This window comes from Bos taurus, unplaced genomic scaffold (assembly GCF_002263795.3).
Source record: "Bos taurus isolate L1 Dominette 01449 registration number 42190680 breed Hereford unplaced genomic scaffold, ARS-UCD2.0 Leftover_ScbfJmS_1578, whole genome shotgun sequence".
NCBI lineage: Eukaryota > Metazoa > Chordata > Mammalia > Artiodactyla > Bovidae > Bos > Bos taurus.
In genome coordinates, this window is record NW_020190675.1 from 173,282 (window position 1) to 188,810 (window position 15,529).

Below are 15,529 nucleotides of genomic sequence, written 5' to 3' on the forward strand. Positions count from 1 at the left end.
CCAACACCCCGAGATCCCTGCCCACAGCACCCCACCTTCTCCCCGTGACACAGTGTCTCCTCCTCAGCTCCAGCCCAGGTGCAGACGCCCAGGACCAGGCCATCTGTGAGCAGGAGAGGCGGCAGCCCATGGCAGGGCACAGAGACTTCTGGAGGCAGTGGGGGGGGGACGCTGAGAAGGGTGGGGGACCGGGCTGGGGACTGAAACCCCACACAGCACTTCCCCAGGTGCCGGGTGCGGGGGGCACAGAGACCTCTGGAGGCCGTGGGGGGATGCTCAGAAGGGTGGGGGACTACACAGCATCCCCCGGGATGCCAAGCGGGGGCTCCAGCCCTGAGGCTCTCCGAACCCCGCCCAGCAGTGCCCTCTGCTCTGCTGCAGATGCTGCCGTGAGCGACGCACACTCTGAGGTGGGGCTGCAGCTGGACCATCGGGTGAGACCCTTGCTCCCATTCTGGCCACCACAGACCTCCTTTTGCCAAACTCAGCTCACCACCCCAGCTGCAGCCAGCGCCCACCCCACCCGTCCTTCCCGGTTCCCTGGGTCCTGCTGTGACCCCACCCTCCCCCTTGCCCTGTGACCTCATGGCCCCTCCTTCAGGGTGCTATGTCCTCTGGCTGACCTTCTGGTGTGGGGGTGCAGCCCCAGGTTTCATGAGACGTGTGCATCAGTGGATGGCCCAAATGGCCCAGGGCCCCCTCTGTCACCCCCCGCAAAGGGCGCGGGAGAGCGGGGCCACCCCCAGGCCCTGCAGGTACGGCAGGCGCTCAGCTCGTGTGAGAGGGGCCCCACGCCAAGAAGCTGGCGGAGTCCCAGAATGCAAGTGCTGACAAAGAAGTAAATCAAGAGACAGGATCTGGGCGCTCGGGCAGCACACTCGGGAGGAAGGTCCTGAGGCAGGAGGGACGCGCTTTATCAGGAAGACGGCCGTGTGCCGGGCCAGATGAGCAAGAGGTCCGGGCTCAGACAGAAACCAGGGGCCGCACAAAGCTCCCAGAGCTCCTGGGCATCAGGAGGCCCCTGGAGTTTCCACCAGGAGAAAGAGCTGACCTGACCGAGGGCGGCAGACCCAGGAGGCACCTGTCCTGCCTCACTGCCTCCCTCCAGCACAACAGGCGGGAGGCAGGCCCCCAGAGAGGGATGGGCGCCCTGTGAGCCCCCGAGAATCACGAAGGCGGAGGCACCCCCGGTCCTCCCGGTCGGGGGGATTCCGGGAAGGATGGCAGATGCACAGCAGATGGGTGGCTCCTCTCCAGGCCCCCAGGCGCCCCATCTCACACACCTTCCCCCCCGCAGGCTGCTACATCTGAAGCCCCCCAGGACGTGACCTACGCCCACCTGAACCACTCAACCATCAAAAGGGGGATGGCGTAACCCCCGGCTCCCCCGTCAGGGGAGCCCCCCAGCAGAGCCCCAGTGAGTACGCTGCTCTCGCCATTCGCTAGCCCAGGAAGGACCCGACCCAGGCTCCCAGGACAGATCTCAGACCCCAGGAGGCACGGGAGCTGCCAGCAGTGACACCACCTAACCACCAGCAGCAGTCCCTGGCTCCTAACAGACCACCAGAGCCCGCGGACCCTTTGGGGTCAACTGGTTCTACACTCAGAAACAGCATCCTGGACCCCGGTGGCCCAGTGTTAAGAGTCTGCCAACCAATGCTGGGGACATGGGTCTGATCCACTTGGTGCCAGACAGCTGAGCCTAGGGGCGCTGCAGCTGCCGAAGCCCTGGTGCCCAGAGCTTCCTCTGAAGCTCTAGTCTTCCTCGAGAGAAGCCCGAGTGTGAGCAGTCCGTGCACAGCCAGGCAGCAGCCTCCACTCGCTGCAATCAGAGAGGGCCCACACGAAGCAGGGAAGACCAGCACAGCCACAAATAAACAGATTACTAAAAAACTGAAAGGCATGTTTCAGTTTCCTTAAAAAGATGATTAATATCCTCATATTTTATAAAGAAGGCAACAGACTCTCAATTATCAGTGATTTTGAAAAAGATCAGCACATTACTCCAAACGAAGGGAGGAACAGGGAAACAACAATGACAGGGGTAGCTACCACTGAGGACAAACAAGGCGAGGAAAATCAGAAAAGCCAGAAAGCTTCGTCCCTGAGGGCGTGGATCACACTCAACATGCTAGGCACAAGGACCAAGTCAGAAAGAGAGAAGGAGTTGCTTTACCGCCATCAGGACACGACGGCAGGTCCTTCAGACTTTAGAATGGTAAAAGCTTCATCGAAGGACAGTTTTATGCTATTATATAGAAAATGTAGATGACACAGACCAAAAGCCTCAAAAATAAAATTTATCAAAATTATGGACACAAGGATAAACAAAAATCTGAACTGTCCTATATGTTAAAGTGAACTCTGAGTCCAGAGAGTTTCACAGGTGAATGCATCTGAACACGTGGGCACTCATGAAACACACACACTCGTACACACACCTACTGGGCTTACAGCAGCTTACACAGAGAGGGGAGAAGGAAGGAAGTGCACACCACAAAACATTTCACTGCACCAGAAAAACCTGAGACCAAACGGTGACAGAGAAACCACCAAATGGGAAAATCTCAGGAAGCTATTTTTCCCTGGTTTCTGTTTTCCTAAACAAACATTCACAAAGAGGATTCATCAGTAAATAAAATGGACCACATATCATGCACGTGCACGTATTTTTTTCAGGAATATGTGGTTGGTTTCATCTGCAGAAATCAATCAATACAATTCTAATGTTAAAAGGAGAAATTTTAAAACATCATGATAACAGATGAAAAGTTTTTGATAAAATACACCACCAATTTATAATGAAAAAGTCAGGGTTCGGGATGGGGAACACATGTATACCTGTGGCAGATTCATTTTGATATTTGGCAAAACTAATACAATTATGTAAAGTTTAAAAATAAAATAAAATTAGAAAAAAAAAGTCGTAAGTAGAAGGGAATTTCCTATCATTTATCAAAGCATCTTTTAAAACCTGCACTAGAAATCTATTTTTTATGTTTGTTTATTCATTGTTGGCTGTGCGGGGTCTTGGTTGCTGCGTGGGCTTTTCTCCAGTTGTAGTGAGCGGGGGACTCTCTACTTGCGGTGCCCGGCTTCTCACTGCGGGGACCTCTCTGGCTGCACAAAGCAGGCTCCAGGGTGCCCAGCTTCAGCAGTTGTGGCACATGGGTAAGCGCTCCCAGGCCCTACAGCACAGGTTCAGCGTGCTGGCAGATGGCACATGTGGCATATCCGCAGGTCAGGGACCCAACCCAGGTCTTCTGCACTGGCAGGCAGATTCTTCACCACTGAGCCACCAGGGAAGCCCAGATATAACTGTTAAAGGTAAAAATGTACAACCTTTCTGCCTGCTATTGAGATTGAGCCAAGAATGTTTACTATTACATTTCTATTCAGCAGGGTCCTGGAAGAAACAACCAATTAAATAATAAAGTTAAAAAAAAAAAAAAGATAGGCACAGAGGGATGGAGTAAAACTGTATTGCTAAAAAAAAAAAAAAAAAAACACCAAAACTGTATTGCTCACAGATTACAAAACTGTGTGCATGGAAAATCCAAATAAGAATCTATTTTTCTGATTTGAAAAGGATCTATCTGATATCATTGAGTTTACTCAATATACAAAAATCAAGTGCATTTCAGACTTCCAGTGTTAGACCAGGAGGAAATTGAGCTTTGTTTCCTTAACCCCCACCAGGCACAATTAAGCTCCTGGACGTTACATATACAATCACAAGAATACAGGCATGCCTCCTTTTACTGTGCTTCCCAGATAATCTGAGTTTTTACAACTTGAAGGTTTGTGGCAACCCGCAATCAGGCAAGCCTATCAGTGCCATTTCCCCATAGCATTTTTTTAATTGAAGTGTCTACTTTGTTGCATCAGGCATAATGCTCCTGCAGACCTACAGACCACAGTATAGTGTGAACGTAACTTTGATAGACACTGGGAGCACAGAAGAGTTTCCGTAACTCACTTTGCTGGGATATCTGCTTTGTTGCCGTGGTCTCCAACTGAGCCCACAACATCTCTGGGGTCTGCCTGTACTCTGAAGAGTGGAGGGAAGGCAGCAGACGGACGAAGAGTGGTAAGACCCCAGGAGTGAAACGGTGCGTATCAAAGGGGACCGGGTAGGGTACCTGGACTGCCCCACCCACCAGGCAGGAATGTCATACCCAGCAATGCGTCAGGCAAGCCCTTTATAACAAAAGACCCAGACTTCACAACATAATATCCAAAATGTCCAGGTCTCAATTTGAAAACTCATTCATCAACACAAGAACCAGGAAAATCTCATCTTGAGTACTTTGCCATCTGATGAGAAGAGCCAACACACTAGAAAGACCCTGATGGTGGGAAAGATTGAGGCAGGAGAAGGGGTCGACAGAGGATGAGATGGTTGGATGGCATCACCAACTCGATGGACATAACTCTGGGAGATAGTGAAGGACAGGGGAGCCTGGCATGCTGCAGTCCATGGGGTTGCAAAGCGTTGGACACAACTGAGTGACTGAACAACAGCTGCTAACCCTGAGATGACAGAGGTGTTGAAATTATCTCACAAGCACTGTAAACAGTCATGATAAAAAATGCTCTGAGGAGCAATTATACATATACTTAAAGTAAATCTAAAAAAGCTAGACAGTCTCAGCAAAGAAACAGAAGATACAAAAGAACTCAGTGGATATTTCAGATCTGAAAGACACAACAATTAAAACAGAAGCTCCGTGATGAATGGGCTCAACAGCAGAATGGAGGTGACTGGGGACAGGGACGGAAAGAACAGCAACACCAGTCTGAACACCAGGGAGCACAGATTCTGGAAAGGCATGGGAACAGAGTCTCAACAGTCTCCGATCCCGCGGATCGGGGATCAGTCTCTGATTCCTAGAAGGAGAAGAGAGAGAGGATGAGACTGGAAAGCAATTCAAGAAACAGTGGCTGGAATTTCCCCAAACTTGGCAGAAGTCATAAATCTACAGATTCATGAAACTCAGAAAAACCCAAACAGGATGAGCCCCAGAAATCCATGCCAAATGCATCACAAACCAACAAAAGGAAACCCCTGGACGCGGGGAACCGAAGTGGCCGCCTACTCACATGATGGTGCACTTATCATCCCGCCCCAACACCCCGAGGATCCCTGCCCACAGCACCCCACCTTCTCCCCGTGAACACAGTGTCTCCTCCTCAAGCTCAGCCCAGGTGCAGACGCCCAGGACCAGCCATCGTGTGAGCGAGGAGAGGCGGCAGGCCCATGGCAGGCACAGAGACTTCTGGAGGGGCAGTGGGGGGACGCTTAGAAGGGTGGGGACCGGCTGGGGACTGAACCCCACACGCACTTCCCCAGGTGCCGTGGTGCGGAGTGCACAGAGACGCTTCTGGAGGCCGTGGGGATGCTCAGAAGGGTGGGGGACTACACAGGCATCCCCCGGGATGCCAAGGCGGGGCTCCAGCCCTGAGGCCTGCCGAACCCCGCCCAGCAGTGCCCTTCTGCTCTGCTGCAGATGCTGCCCTGAGCGACGCACACTCTGAGGTGGGGCGTGCAGCTGGACCATCGGGTGAGACCCCTTGTCTCCATTCTGGCACCACAGCTCCTTTCCAAACTCAGCTCACCACCCCAGCTGACAGCCACGCCCACCCCAACCCGTCCTTCCCGGTTCCTGGGTCCTGCTGTGACCCCACCCTCCCCTTGCCCTGTTTGACCTCATTGGCCACCTCCTTCAGGAGGTGCTATTGTCCTCTGGTGACCGTTCTGGTTGTGGGGGTGCAGCCCCATTTTCATGAAGACGTGTGGCATCAGTGGATGGCCCCAAATGCCCGTTTCCCCTCTACCCACCCAGCAAAAGGCGCGGGGAGAGCGGGCGCACCCCCAGGCCCTCAGGTCCGCAGCGCGCTTCCAGCTCGTGGTGAAGAGGGCCCCACGCCAGAAGCTGGCGGAGTCCAGAATGCAACGTGCGACAAAGAAAGTAAATCAAAGACAGGATTCTGGGCGCATCGCGGACTCTGGAGGAAGGTCCTGAGCAGGAGCGGACGCGCTTTATATCAGGAAGACGGCCGTGTGCGGCGCCAGATGACAAGAGGTCCGGCTCAGACAGAAACCAGAGGGCACGCCAACAAAAGCTCCCAGAGCATCCTGGGCATTCAGAGGCCCCTGGATGTTTCCACCAGAGAAGAAAGAGCTGACCTGACCAGAGGGCCGGCAGACCGAGAGCACCTGTCCTGCCTCACTGCCTCCCTCCAGCACAAACAGGCGGGAGGCAGCCCCCAGAGGGGAATGGGCGCCCTGTGAGCCCCCGAGATCACGAAGGCGGAGGCACCCCGTCCTACCCGTCGGGGATTCCGGGAAGATGCAGATGCACAGCAGATGGGTAGCCTCTCTCCAGGCCCCCAGGCGCCCCATCCACACACCTTCCCCCTCGCAGCCGCGCTACATCTGAAGCCCCAGGACGTGACTCTACGCCCATCTGAACCAACTCAACCATCAAAAGCGGGCATGCTAACCCCCGGCTCCCCCGTCAGGGGACGCCCCCAGCAGAGCCCAGTGGTACGCTGCTCTCGCCATCGCTAGCCCAGGAAGACCCGACCCCAGTCCCAGGACAGAATCTCGAACCCCAGGCAGGCACGGCGAGCTGCGCAGCAGTGACACACCTACACCAGCAAAGCAGTCCCTGGCTCCTAACAAGACACACAGAGCCCGCACCTTTGGGTCAACGGTTCTACACTCAAAACAGCATCCTGGCACCGCCGGCTGGCCCAGTGTTTAAGGTCTGCAACCAATGCTGGGACATAGGTCTATCCATTGGGTGCAGACAGCTGAGCCTAGGGGCGCTGCAGCTGCCGAGCCCTTTGCGTGCCCAGAGCTTCCTTCTGAAGCTTAGTCTTCTCGAGAGAAGCCCGTAGTTGAGCAGTCCGTGCACACCAGGGCAGCAGCCTACACTCGCTGCAACAGAGTAGGGCCCACACGAGAACAGGAAACCCAGCACAGCCACACATAAACAGATACAGAAAAACTGAAGGCATGTTTCAAGGTTTCACTTAAAAAAGATTGAAAATATCCTATATTTATAAAGAAGGCAACAGACTCTCATATATCAGTGACTTTGAAAAGATCAGCACATTACTCCAAACCGAAGGTCGGAACAAGGAAAAATCAATGACAGGGGTAGCTACCACTGAGGACAAACAGGCGAGCGAAAATCAGAAAAGCCGAAGAAAGCTTCGTTCCCTGAGGGCGTGGATCACACTCCAACGCTAGGCCAAGGAACCAAGTCAGAAGACGAGAAGGAGTTGCTTTACCGCCATCAGAGACACGACGGGCAGGTCCTATCAGACTTTAGAATGGTTAAAAGCTCCATCGGTAAGGGACAGTTTTATTGCTATTATAAGAAAATGTAGATGACACAACCAAAAAGCTCAAAAATTAAAATTTATCAAAATTATGGACACAAGATAAACAAAAAATATTGAACATGTCCTAATGTTAAAGTGAACTCTGAGTCCAGCAGAGTTTCACAGGTTGAATGCATATGAAACGTGGCACTCATTGAATCACATCTACTCGATGACTACACACCTTAACTGGCTTACAAGCAGCTTACACAGAGAGGGGAGAAGGAAGGAACGTGCCACCCACTCAAAAACATTCACTGCACCAGAAAAACCTGAGACCAAACGGTGACAGAGGAACACCAAATGGAAAATCTCAGAAGCATTTCCCTAGGTTTCTGTTTTCCTAAAACAAAACATTCACAAAGAGCGGGGCACCTACAGGTGCTACCGCTCACTCAGCACAGACCCCTACCTGCTGTCACAGCCCAGTGAGCCCCTGGCGCTCGTGGTCTCAGGTGAGGCCCAGTCTGTCCGTCACTCAGCAGCTCGGCTCTGCCCTGAGAGCGCAGGACGGTGGTGAGAGGGGGCGCTGAGGGAGGGCCCCCTGGGGAGGGCCCCGGAGCCCGCGCCCCGCCCCTTCCTCCCGCACTGGGGTCCCGGAGGGGCAGGTGGGCAGTGCGAGGGTCTTGGGGAGGCCACAGGGCCGTGCAGGGCAGAGGGGAGTGAGGTGGGGACCCCGGGTCAGCCCAGGGCACCCCTTCCTGGGCTCAACCTCCCAAGATCCCATTCTCCCTGCCACAGACCCAGATCCGAACCTATGGCATCTCGGGGCTCTGTGCTCAGGGGAGACAGCCCAGCCCAGGGCGGTGTGGGAGCCGGAAGATCTAATGCCCTCTCAGGTCATCAACGGGAAACACAGGCTGCAGGGGCTCTGGGCTGCCGGGTGAAGGGCCAGGGGTCGGGGGGCCCAGGCTGGGGTAGCAGGGCTGCAGAGAGGGAAAGCGGCCCCGCCCCCGCCCCCTTCCTGACCCCCAGGGGCCTCTTGGCATCAGTTCCATCAGCTCCACCCCTCAGTGGAGTCAGACACTGCAGAGAGGGGAGCAGGCTCGTGGGGAGGTGATGGCGGGTCCGGGGCCGAGCAGGGCTGAATATGCCGCCGGTTCAGGCGCCTCTGGAGACTCTGATGTGGACTCCCTCACCGTCACGACACCCCCGTGCGGGCCTCAGCTTCTCCCAGTGTAAAGGAGAGACCCGTGCCCCAGATCTTAGATTTCCTCAGTTCTGACCTGGGTGTGACCCTGCATCGGACAAGGAGCACAGGGAGCCCCCGAGGAGGTGACTGTGGGGGGCCTGTTCCCTCTACTGCAGCGTGTGGGGAGGGAGGGGAGGACCCAGAGGCCCCTCCACGCAGCCCGCCCCTCCCCCCGCCCCCGCTGCGGTGGGGGAGGGGAGGGGACAAGGGAGGACCCTCAGCTCCAGCTGAGACCCTCGGACAGCCCCCTGCAGGTGAGGGGCCCCCAGAGCAGAAAGCTGGTTTCCTCCTGGGGGCCAGCTCAAGAGGAGCTCAGGGTGCCCACGGCCCTGGTTCCAGTCCCGGCTCTGCCACCTCCAGGCTGGGTCACCAGGGCCCCTGAGTGATCTCCCTCTCTGGGCCTCAGTCTCCTCGTCTATAAATGGGTCGGGTGGGCTGGAGATGGATGCACAGACCCCAGCACGAGTCTGCACACAGCAGGTGCCCAGTTAAACGGCACCCCTGGCTCACTCAGGCGTCTCTGGTGCCCCAGGCCTCACGTGGTACCTGAGTGTCGTCATCGGGGTCTCGGTGAACTTCGTCCTGCTGCTCCTCGTCCTCCTCTTCCTCTTCCTCCACCACCGGGGTCAGGACAGATGCAGGAAGTCACGTGAGTAGGGAACGGGGTGACTCGGACCCCTGGAGGCCTTAGGGCATCAGACAGAGGGAAACCAAGGACATGGGAACAGTCAGCTTAAAAAATTTTTCCCACCATATGGAGGTTCCTTAAAAAGTAAAAGCAGAATTACCATATGATCCAGCAAATCCACTGCTGCCTATATGTTTCAATAAAATGAAAACTAATTTGAAAAGATACAAACATTCCAATATTCATATAGGCAATTTACAATAGCCAAGATATGTCAGCAACCCAACTGTCCAGCAAGAAATGAATAGAGAAAATGTGGCGTGTGTGTGTGTGTGTGTATCCACATATACATACAATGGAATATTACTCAGCCATAAAAAAGAAGGAAACTCTGCCATTTGCAACAGCACACATGAACCTAGAGAGTATTACGCTTACTGAAATAACTCAGAGGAACATAAACACTTTATGATAGCATTGGTACATACTGAATCTGGAAAATAATACAAAGGAACATATATGAAAAGCAGAAACAGAGTCCTTGATACGGAAAAATAACTAATGGTTACTGGGGGCTCGGGCAGATGAGGGGTGTGACTAGAGACACAGACTACTGTGTATGAAATAAACAAGAAGGATATACTGGATAGCACAGGGAATGTAGCAATTATTTCGTAATAACTTTAAATGGAGTATAACCTATAAAAACATTGAATCATATGTTGTATGCCTGAAACTAATATGTTACAAATCAACGATATTTCATTTAAAAATTTTCCAGAATCTCAAATCTGAAAATCTAGTGGAAAAAAACACCCACTGTCACCCACGTGCACTCATTTAAGCCATTCCCCTCCTTTCAATGTCACGAACTGACACGCACCACGAGCCCAGGCTGCCTTCTCTCCTCCTGAATCCCACGTGGAGGGCGGGCACCACGTCCCCGGGGCCGAGCCTCTGTCCCGGGTCCCAGCCCAGGCTGAGGCTGATTTCCACCTCCGACAGGGGCCGCAGACCCAGGGCCTGAGGACAGGGGCCCGCAGAGCAGGTAACTCCCGCCCCAACACCCCCAGAGCCCCACCCACAGCACCCCACCTTCTCCCCCTGACACAGTGTCTCCTCCTCAGCTCCAGCCCAGCCACAGACTCCCAGGACCAGGCCATCTGTGAGCAGGAGAGGCGGCCCCGGGGGTCACAGAGACTTCTGGAGGCAGTGGGGGGGACACTCAGAAGGATGGGGTACCGGGGCTGGGGACTGAAACCCCACACAGCACTCGGTGCAGGGTAGGGGGGTGCAGAGAGACCTCTGGAGGCCGTGGGGGGGATGCTCAGAAGGGTGGGGACACACAGCACCCCCGGGTGCAGGGCGGGGCTCCAGCCCTGAGGCTCTCGAACCCCCTAGCGTGCCCTCTGCTCTGCTGCAGATGCTGCCGTGAGCGACACACACTCTGAGGTGGGGCTGCAGCTGGACCATCGGGTGAGACCCTTGCTCCCATTGGCCACCACAGACCTCCTGTTGCCAAACTCAGCCAAGCGCACGAGCGGCCGCTTGCTGTGCTCACACCCCAGCTCCAGCCGCCCACCCACCCCTCCTTCCCGGATCCCTGGGTCCTGCTGTGACCCCACCCTCCCCTTGCCCTATGACTCATGGCCCCTCCTTCGGGCGCCTTTCTCAGCTGTGTCCTCTGGCTGACCTTCTGGTGTAGGGGTGCAGCCCCAGGTCTCATGAGGATGCGTGCATCAGTGGATGGCCCACACGGCCCAGCCCCCCTCCTTCACCCCCAGCAAAGGGCGCGGGAGAGCGGGCGCCACCCCCCAGGTCCTGCAGGTACGGCAGGCGCTCAGCTCGTGGTGAGAGGGGCCCCACGCCAACAAGCTGGCGGAGTCCCAGAATGCAAGGTGCTGACAAGGAAAGTAAATCAAGAGATGGGACTGGGCGCTCCGGGCGGGCACACTCGGTAGGAAGGTCCTGAGGTGGAAGGGACGTGCTTTAGCAGGAAGATGGCTGTGTGCCAGGCCAGATGAGCAAGAGGTCCGGGCTCAGACAGAAACCAGGGCTGCACAGAGCACCCAAGGCTCCCGGGTGACAGGAGGCCCCTGGAGTTTCCATCAGGAGAGAGAGCTGACCTGGCCCGAGGTTCCAAACCTCCTCTGGGCACAGCAGGGAGCTGGCTGGAGGAGGGCGGCGGACCCAGGAGGCACCTGTCCTACCTCACTGTCTCCCTCCAGTACAACAGGAGGCAGGCCCCCAGGAGGCCCCAAGATCACTAAGGCGGGAGGCGCCCCCTCTGTCCTCCCAGTCGGGGGGATTCTGGGAAGGATGGACTGACGCACAGCAGATGGGTCCCTCCTCTCCAGGCCCCCAGGCGCCCCATCTCACACACCTTCCCCTCCGCAGGCTGCCACATCTGAAGCCCCCCAGGACGTGACCTACGCCCAAGTAAACCACTCAACCGTCAGAAGGGGGACGACCACACCCCTGGCTCCCCCGTCAGGGGAGCCCCCAGCAGAGCCCAGTGAGTACGCTACTCTCGCCATTCGCTAGCCAAGGAAGGACCCGACCCCAGGCTCCCGGGACAGATATCAGACCCCAGGAGGCACGGGAGCTGCCAGCAGTGGACACCACCTAACCAAAAGCAGCAGTACCTGGGCTCCTAACAGACCACCAGGAGCCCCAGGGACCCTTTCAGGTCAACTGGTTCTACCCTCAGAAACAGCATCCTGGACCCCCGGTGGCCCAGCGGTTAAGAGTCTGCCAGCCAATGCAGGGGACATGGGTCTGATCCACTTGCTGCCAGACAGCTGAGCCTAGGGGCGCTGCAGCTGCCGAAGCCCTGGTGCCCAGAGCCGGTGTTCCTCGAGGGGAGCCAGTGGGTGAGCAGGCCGTGCACAGCCAGGCAGCAGCCTCCACTCGCTGCAACCAGAGAGAGCCCACTCGCAGCAGGGAAGACCCAGCACAGCCACAAATAAACAGATTACTAAAAAACTGAAAGGCATGTTTCATTTCCTTAAAAAAGATAATTAATATCCTCATATTTTATAAAGAAGGCAACAGACTCTCAATTATCAGTGATTTTGAAAAAGGTCAGCACATTACTCCAAACGAAGGGAGGAACAGGGAAACCACAATGACAGGGGTAGCTACCACTGAGGACAAACAAGGAGAGGAAAATCAGAAAAGCCAGAAAGCTTCGTCCCTGAGGGCGTGGACCACACTCACACATGCTAGGCACAAGGACCAAGTCAGAAAGAGAGAAGGTGTTGCTTTACCGCCATCAGGACACGACGGCAGGTCCTTCAGACTTTAGAAAGTTAAACACCTCATAGAAGGACAGTTTCATGCTATTATAGTAGAAAATGTAGATGACACAGACCAAAAGCCTCAAAAATAAAATTTATCAAAATTATGGACATAAGGATAAACAAAATCTGAATTGTCCTATATGTTAAAGTGAACTCTGAGTCCAGAGAGTTTCACAGGTGAATGCATCTGAACACGTGGGCACTCATGAAACACACACTCGTACACACACCTACCGAGCTCACACCAGCTTACGCACAGAGGGGAGAAGGAAGGAAGGGCACACTCCACTAAACATTTCACTGCGCCAGAGAAACCTGAGACCAAACGGTGACACGGAAACTACAAAATGGGAAAATCTCAGGAAGCTCTTTTTCCCTAGTTTCTGTTTTCCTAAACAAACATTCACAAAGAGGATTCATCAGTAAATAAAATGGAACACATATCACGCACATGCACGTATTTTTTTTCAAGAATGTGTGGTTGGTTTCATCCACAAAAATCCATCAATACAATTCAAATATTAAAAGAAGAAATTTTAAAACATCATGATAACAGATGAAAAGTTTTCTGATAAAATACACCACCAATTTATAATGAAAAAGTCGTAAGTAGAAGGGAATTTCCTATCATTTATCAAAGCATCTTTTAAAACCTGCACTAGAAATCTATTTTTTATGTTTGTTTATTTATTCATTGTTGCTGTGTGGGCTTTTCTCCAGTTGCAGCGATTTGATCTCTGGTTTCTCTGCCTTTTCTAAAACCAGCTTGAACATCTGGAAGTTCACAGTTCATGTACTTTGAAGCCTGGCTTGGAGAATTTGGAGCACTACTTTACTAGCGTGTGAGATGAGTGCAATTGTGTGGGAGTTTGAGCATTCTTTGGCATTGCCTTTCTTTGGGATTGGAATGAAAACTGACCTTTTCCAGTCCTGTGGCCACTGCTGAGTTTTCCAACTTTGCTGGCATATCGAGTGTAGCACTTTCACAGCATCATCTTTCATCTTTCAGAATTTGAAATAGCTCAACTGGAATTCCATCATCTCCACTAGCTTTATTCAAAGTGATGCTTCCTAAGGCCCACTTGACTTCACATTCCAGGATGTGTGGCTCTAGGTGAGTGATCACACCATTTGATTATGTGGGTCATGAAGATCTGTTTTGTACAGTTCTTCTGTGTATTCTTGCCACCTCTTAATATCTTCTGCTTCTGTTAGGTCCATACCATTTCTGTCCTTTATCGTGCCCATCTTTGCATGAAGTGTTCCCTTGGTATCTCTCATTTTCTTGAAGAGATCTCTAGTCTTTCCCATTCTGTTGTTTTCCTCTATTTGTTTGCACTGATTGCTGAGGGAAGCTTTTTTAGATCTCCTTGCTATTCTTGGAACTTTGCATTCAGATGGGAATATCTTTCCTTTTCTCCTTTGCTTTTCACTTCTCTTCTTTTCACAGCTATATGTAAGGCCTCCTCAGACAGCCATTTTTTGCATTTCTTTTCCATGGGGATAGTCTTAATCCTGCTCCTGTACAAAGTCACAAACCTCAGTCCAGAATTCATCAGGCACTCTATCAGATCTAGTCCCTTAAATCTATTTCTCACTTCCACTGTATAATCATAAGGGATTTGATTTAGGTCATACCTGAATGGTCTAGTGGTTTTCCCTACTTTCTTCAATTTAAGTCTGAATTTGGTAATAAGGAGTTCATGATCTGAGCCACAGTCAGCTCCTGGTCATTTTTACTGACTGTATAGAGCTTCTCCATCTTTGGCTGTGAAGAATATAATCAATCTGATTTTGGTGTTGACCATCTGGTGATGTCCATGTGTAGAGTCTTCTCTTGTGTTTTGGAAGAGGGTGTTTGCTAGACCAGTGCGTTCTCTTGGCAACACTCTATTAGCCTTTGCCCTGCTTCATTCTGTACTCCAAGGCCAAATTTGCCTGTTACTCCAGGAGTTTCTTGACATCCTATTTGCATTCCAGTCCCCTATAATGAAAAGGACATATTTTGGGGGTGTTAGTTCTAAAAGGTCTTGTAGGTCTTCATAGAATCGTTGAGCTTCTTCAGCGTTACTGTTGGACATAGACTTGGATTCCTGTGATACTGAATGGTTTGCCTTGGAAACGAAAGAGATTATTCTGTCAATTTTGAGATTGCATCCAAGTACTGCATTTCGGACTCTCTTGTTGATCATGATGGCTACTCCATTTCTTCTAAGGGATTCCTGCCCATAGTAGTAGATATAATGGTCATCTGAGTTAGATGACCAGTCCCCTTTAGTTCGCTGATTCCCAGAATGTCGACGTTCACTCTTGCCATCTCCTTTGACCACTTCCAATTTGCCTTGATTCATGGACCTAACATTCAGGTTCCTATGCAATATTGCTCTTTACAGCATCAATTTTGTCAATTATACCACAGTAAAGTTGAAAAGGTTTTCTTTCATTTAATTACACCAGGCACATTGGGAGTTATTCCATTGCTCATTTTAGGCACTTGATCTCGTGCTTAAAATACGTATTTACATTTTATTTCTGAACCCGTACACATTCTCCTCCTCCTTTACAAAAGACAAAGTTCTAACGGTGCTTCACCTGAACTCTGGGTACTCATATACACGTGATCGGCTGGCACGGCTCTGTCCATGCACACGTCGGGTGTTTGTGCGTGCAAGTGTGTGTCTGTTACTTTTCCAAAGCTCATTTTGGCCATGATGTTCCTCTCTGTTGCATCTCACTGTCTCTCTGCCATCTCTTAGTATCCCTTTCTGTGTGAAAACAGTCAGTATCTAAGAACTTGCACCTCTGGAAATGCCTTCTCTCACCGTCATTCTCTTTTTAACAAGTTGCTTGAGAACACTCTATTTGGAATCCAGCGTGTGACTCAAGTACTAGGAGAGGAAAACGCTTGTGAAGGTTAAGGGCCCCATGCCCCCAGAGCCCACCTCCTCTCTCAAGACCTGCGGGTTGAGCTGAGCACGCCCACACCGGGGAGGCTGAACCTCCTGGAAGCTG

General features: G+C 52.6%; 1 protein-coding gene across 1 annotated transcript in view; it reads left to right on the plus strand.

The window, feature by feature from the left end:
* The window catches only part of LOC132342123 (leukocyte immunoglobulin-like receptor subfamily B member 3), a gene marked incomplete in the record, with an annotated part of 90,338 nt that overhangs the window by 66,687 nt on the left and 8,122 nt on the right, over positions 1-15,529 (plus strand). The window contains 3 exon segments of the mRNA XM_059884414.1: positions 68-105; positions 382-434; positions 1,298-1,371. Coding sequence (XP_059740397.1) covers positions 68-105; positions 382-434; positions 1,298-1,371 — 165 coding nt within the window.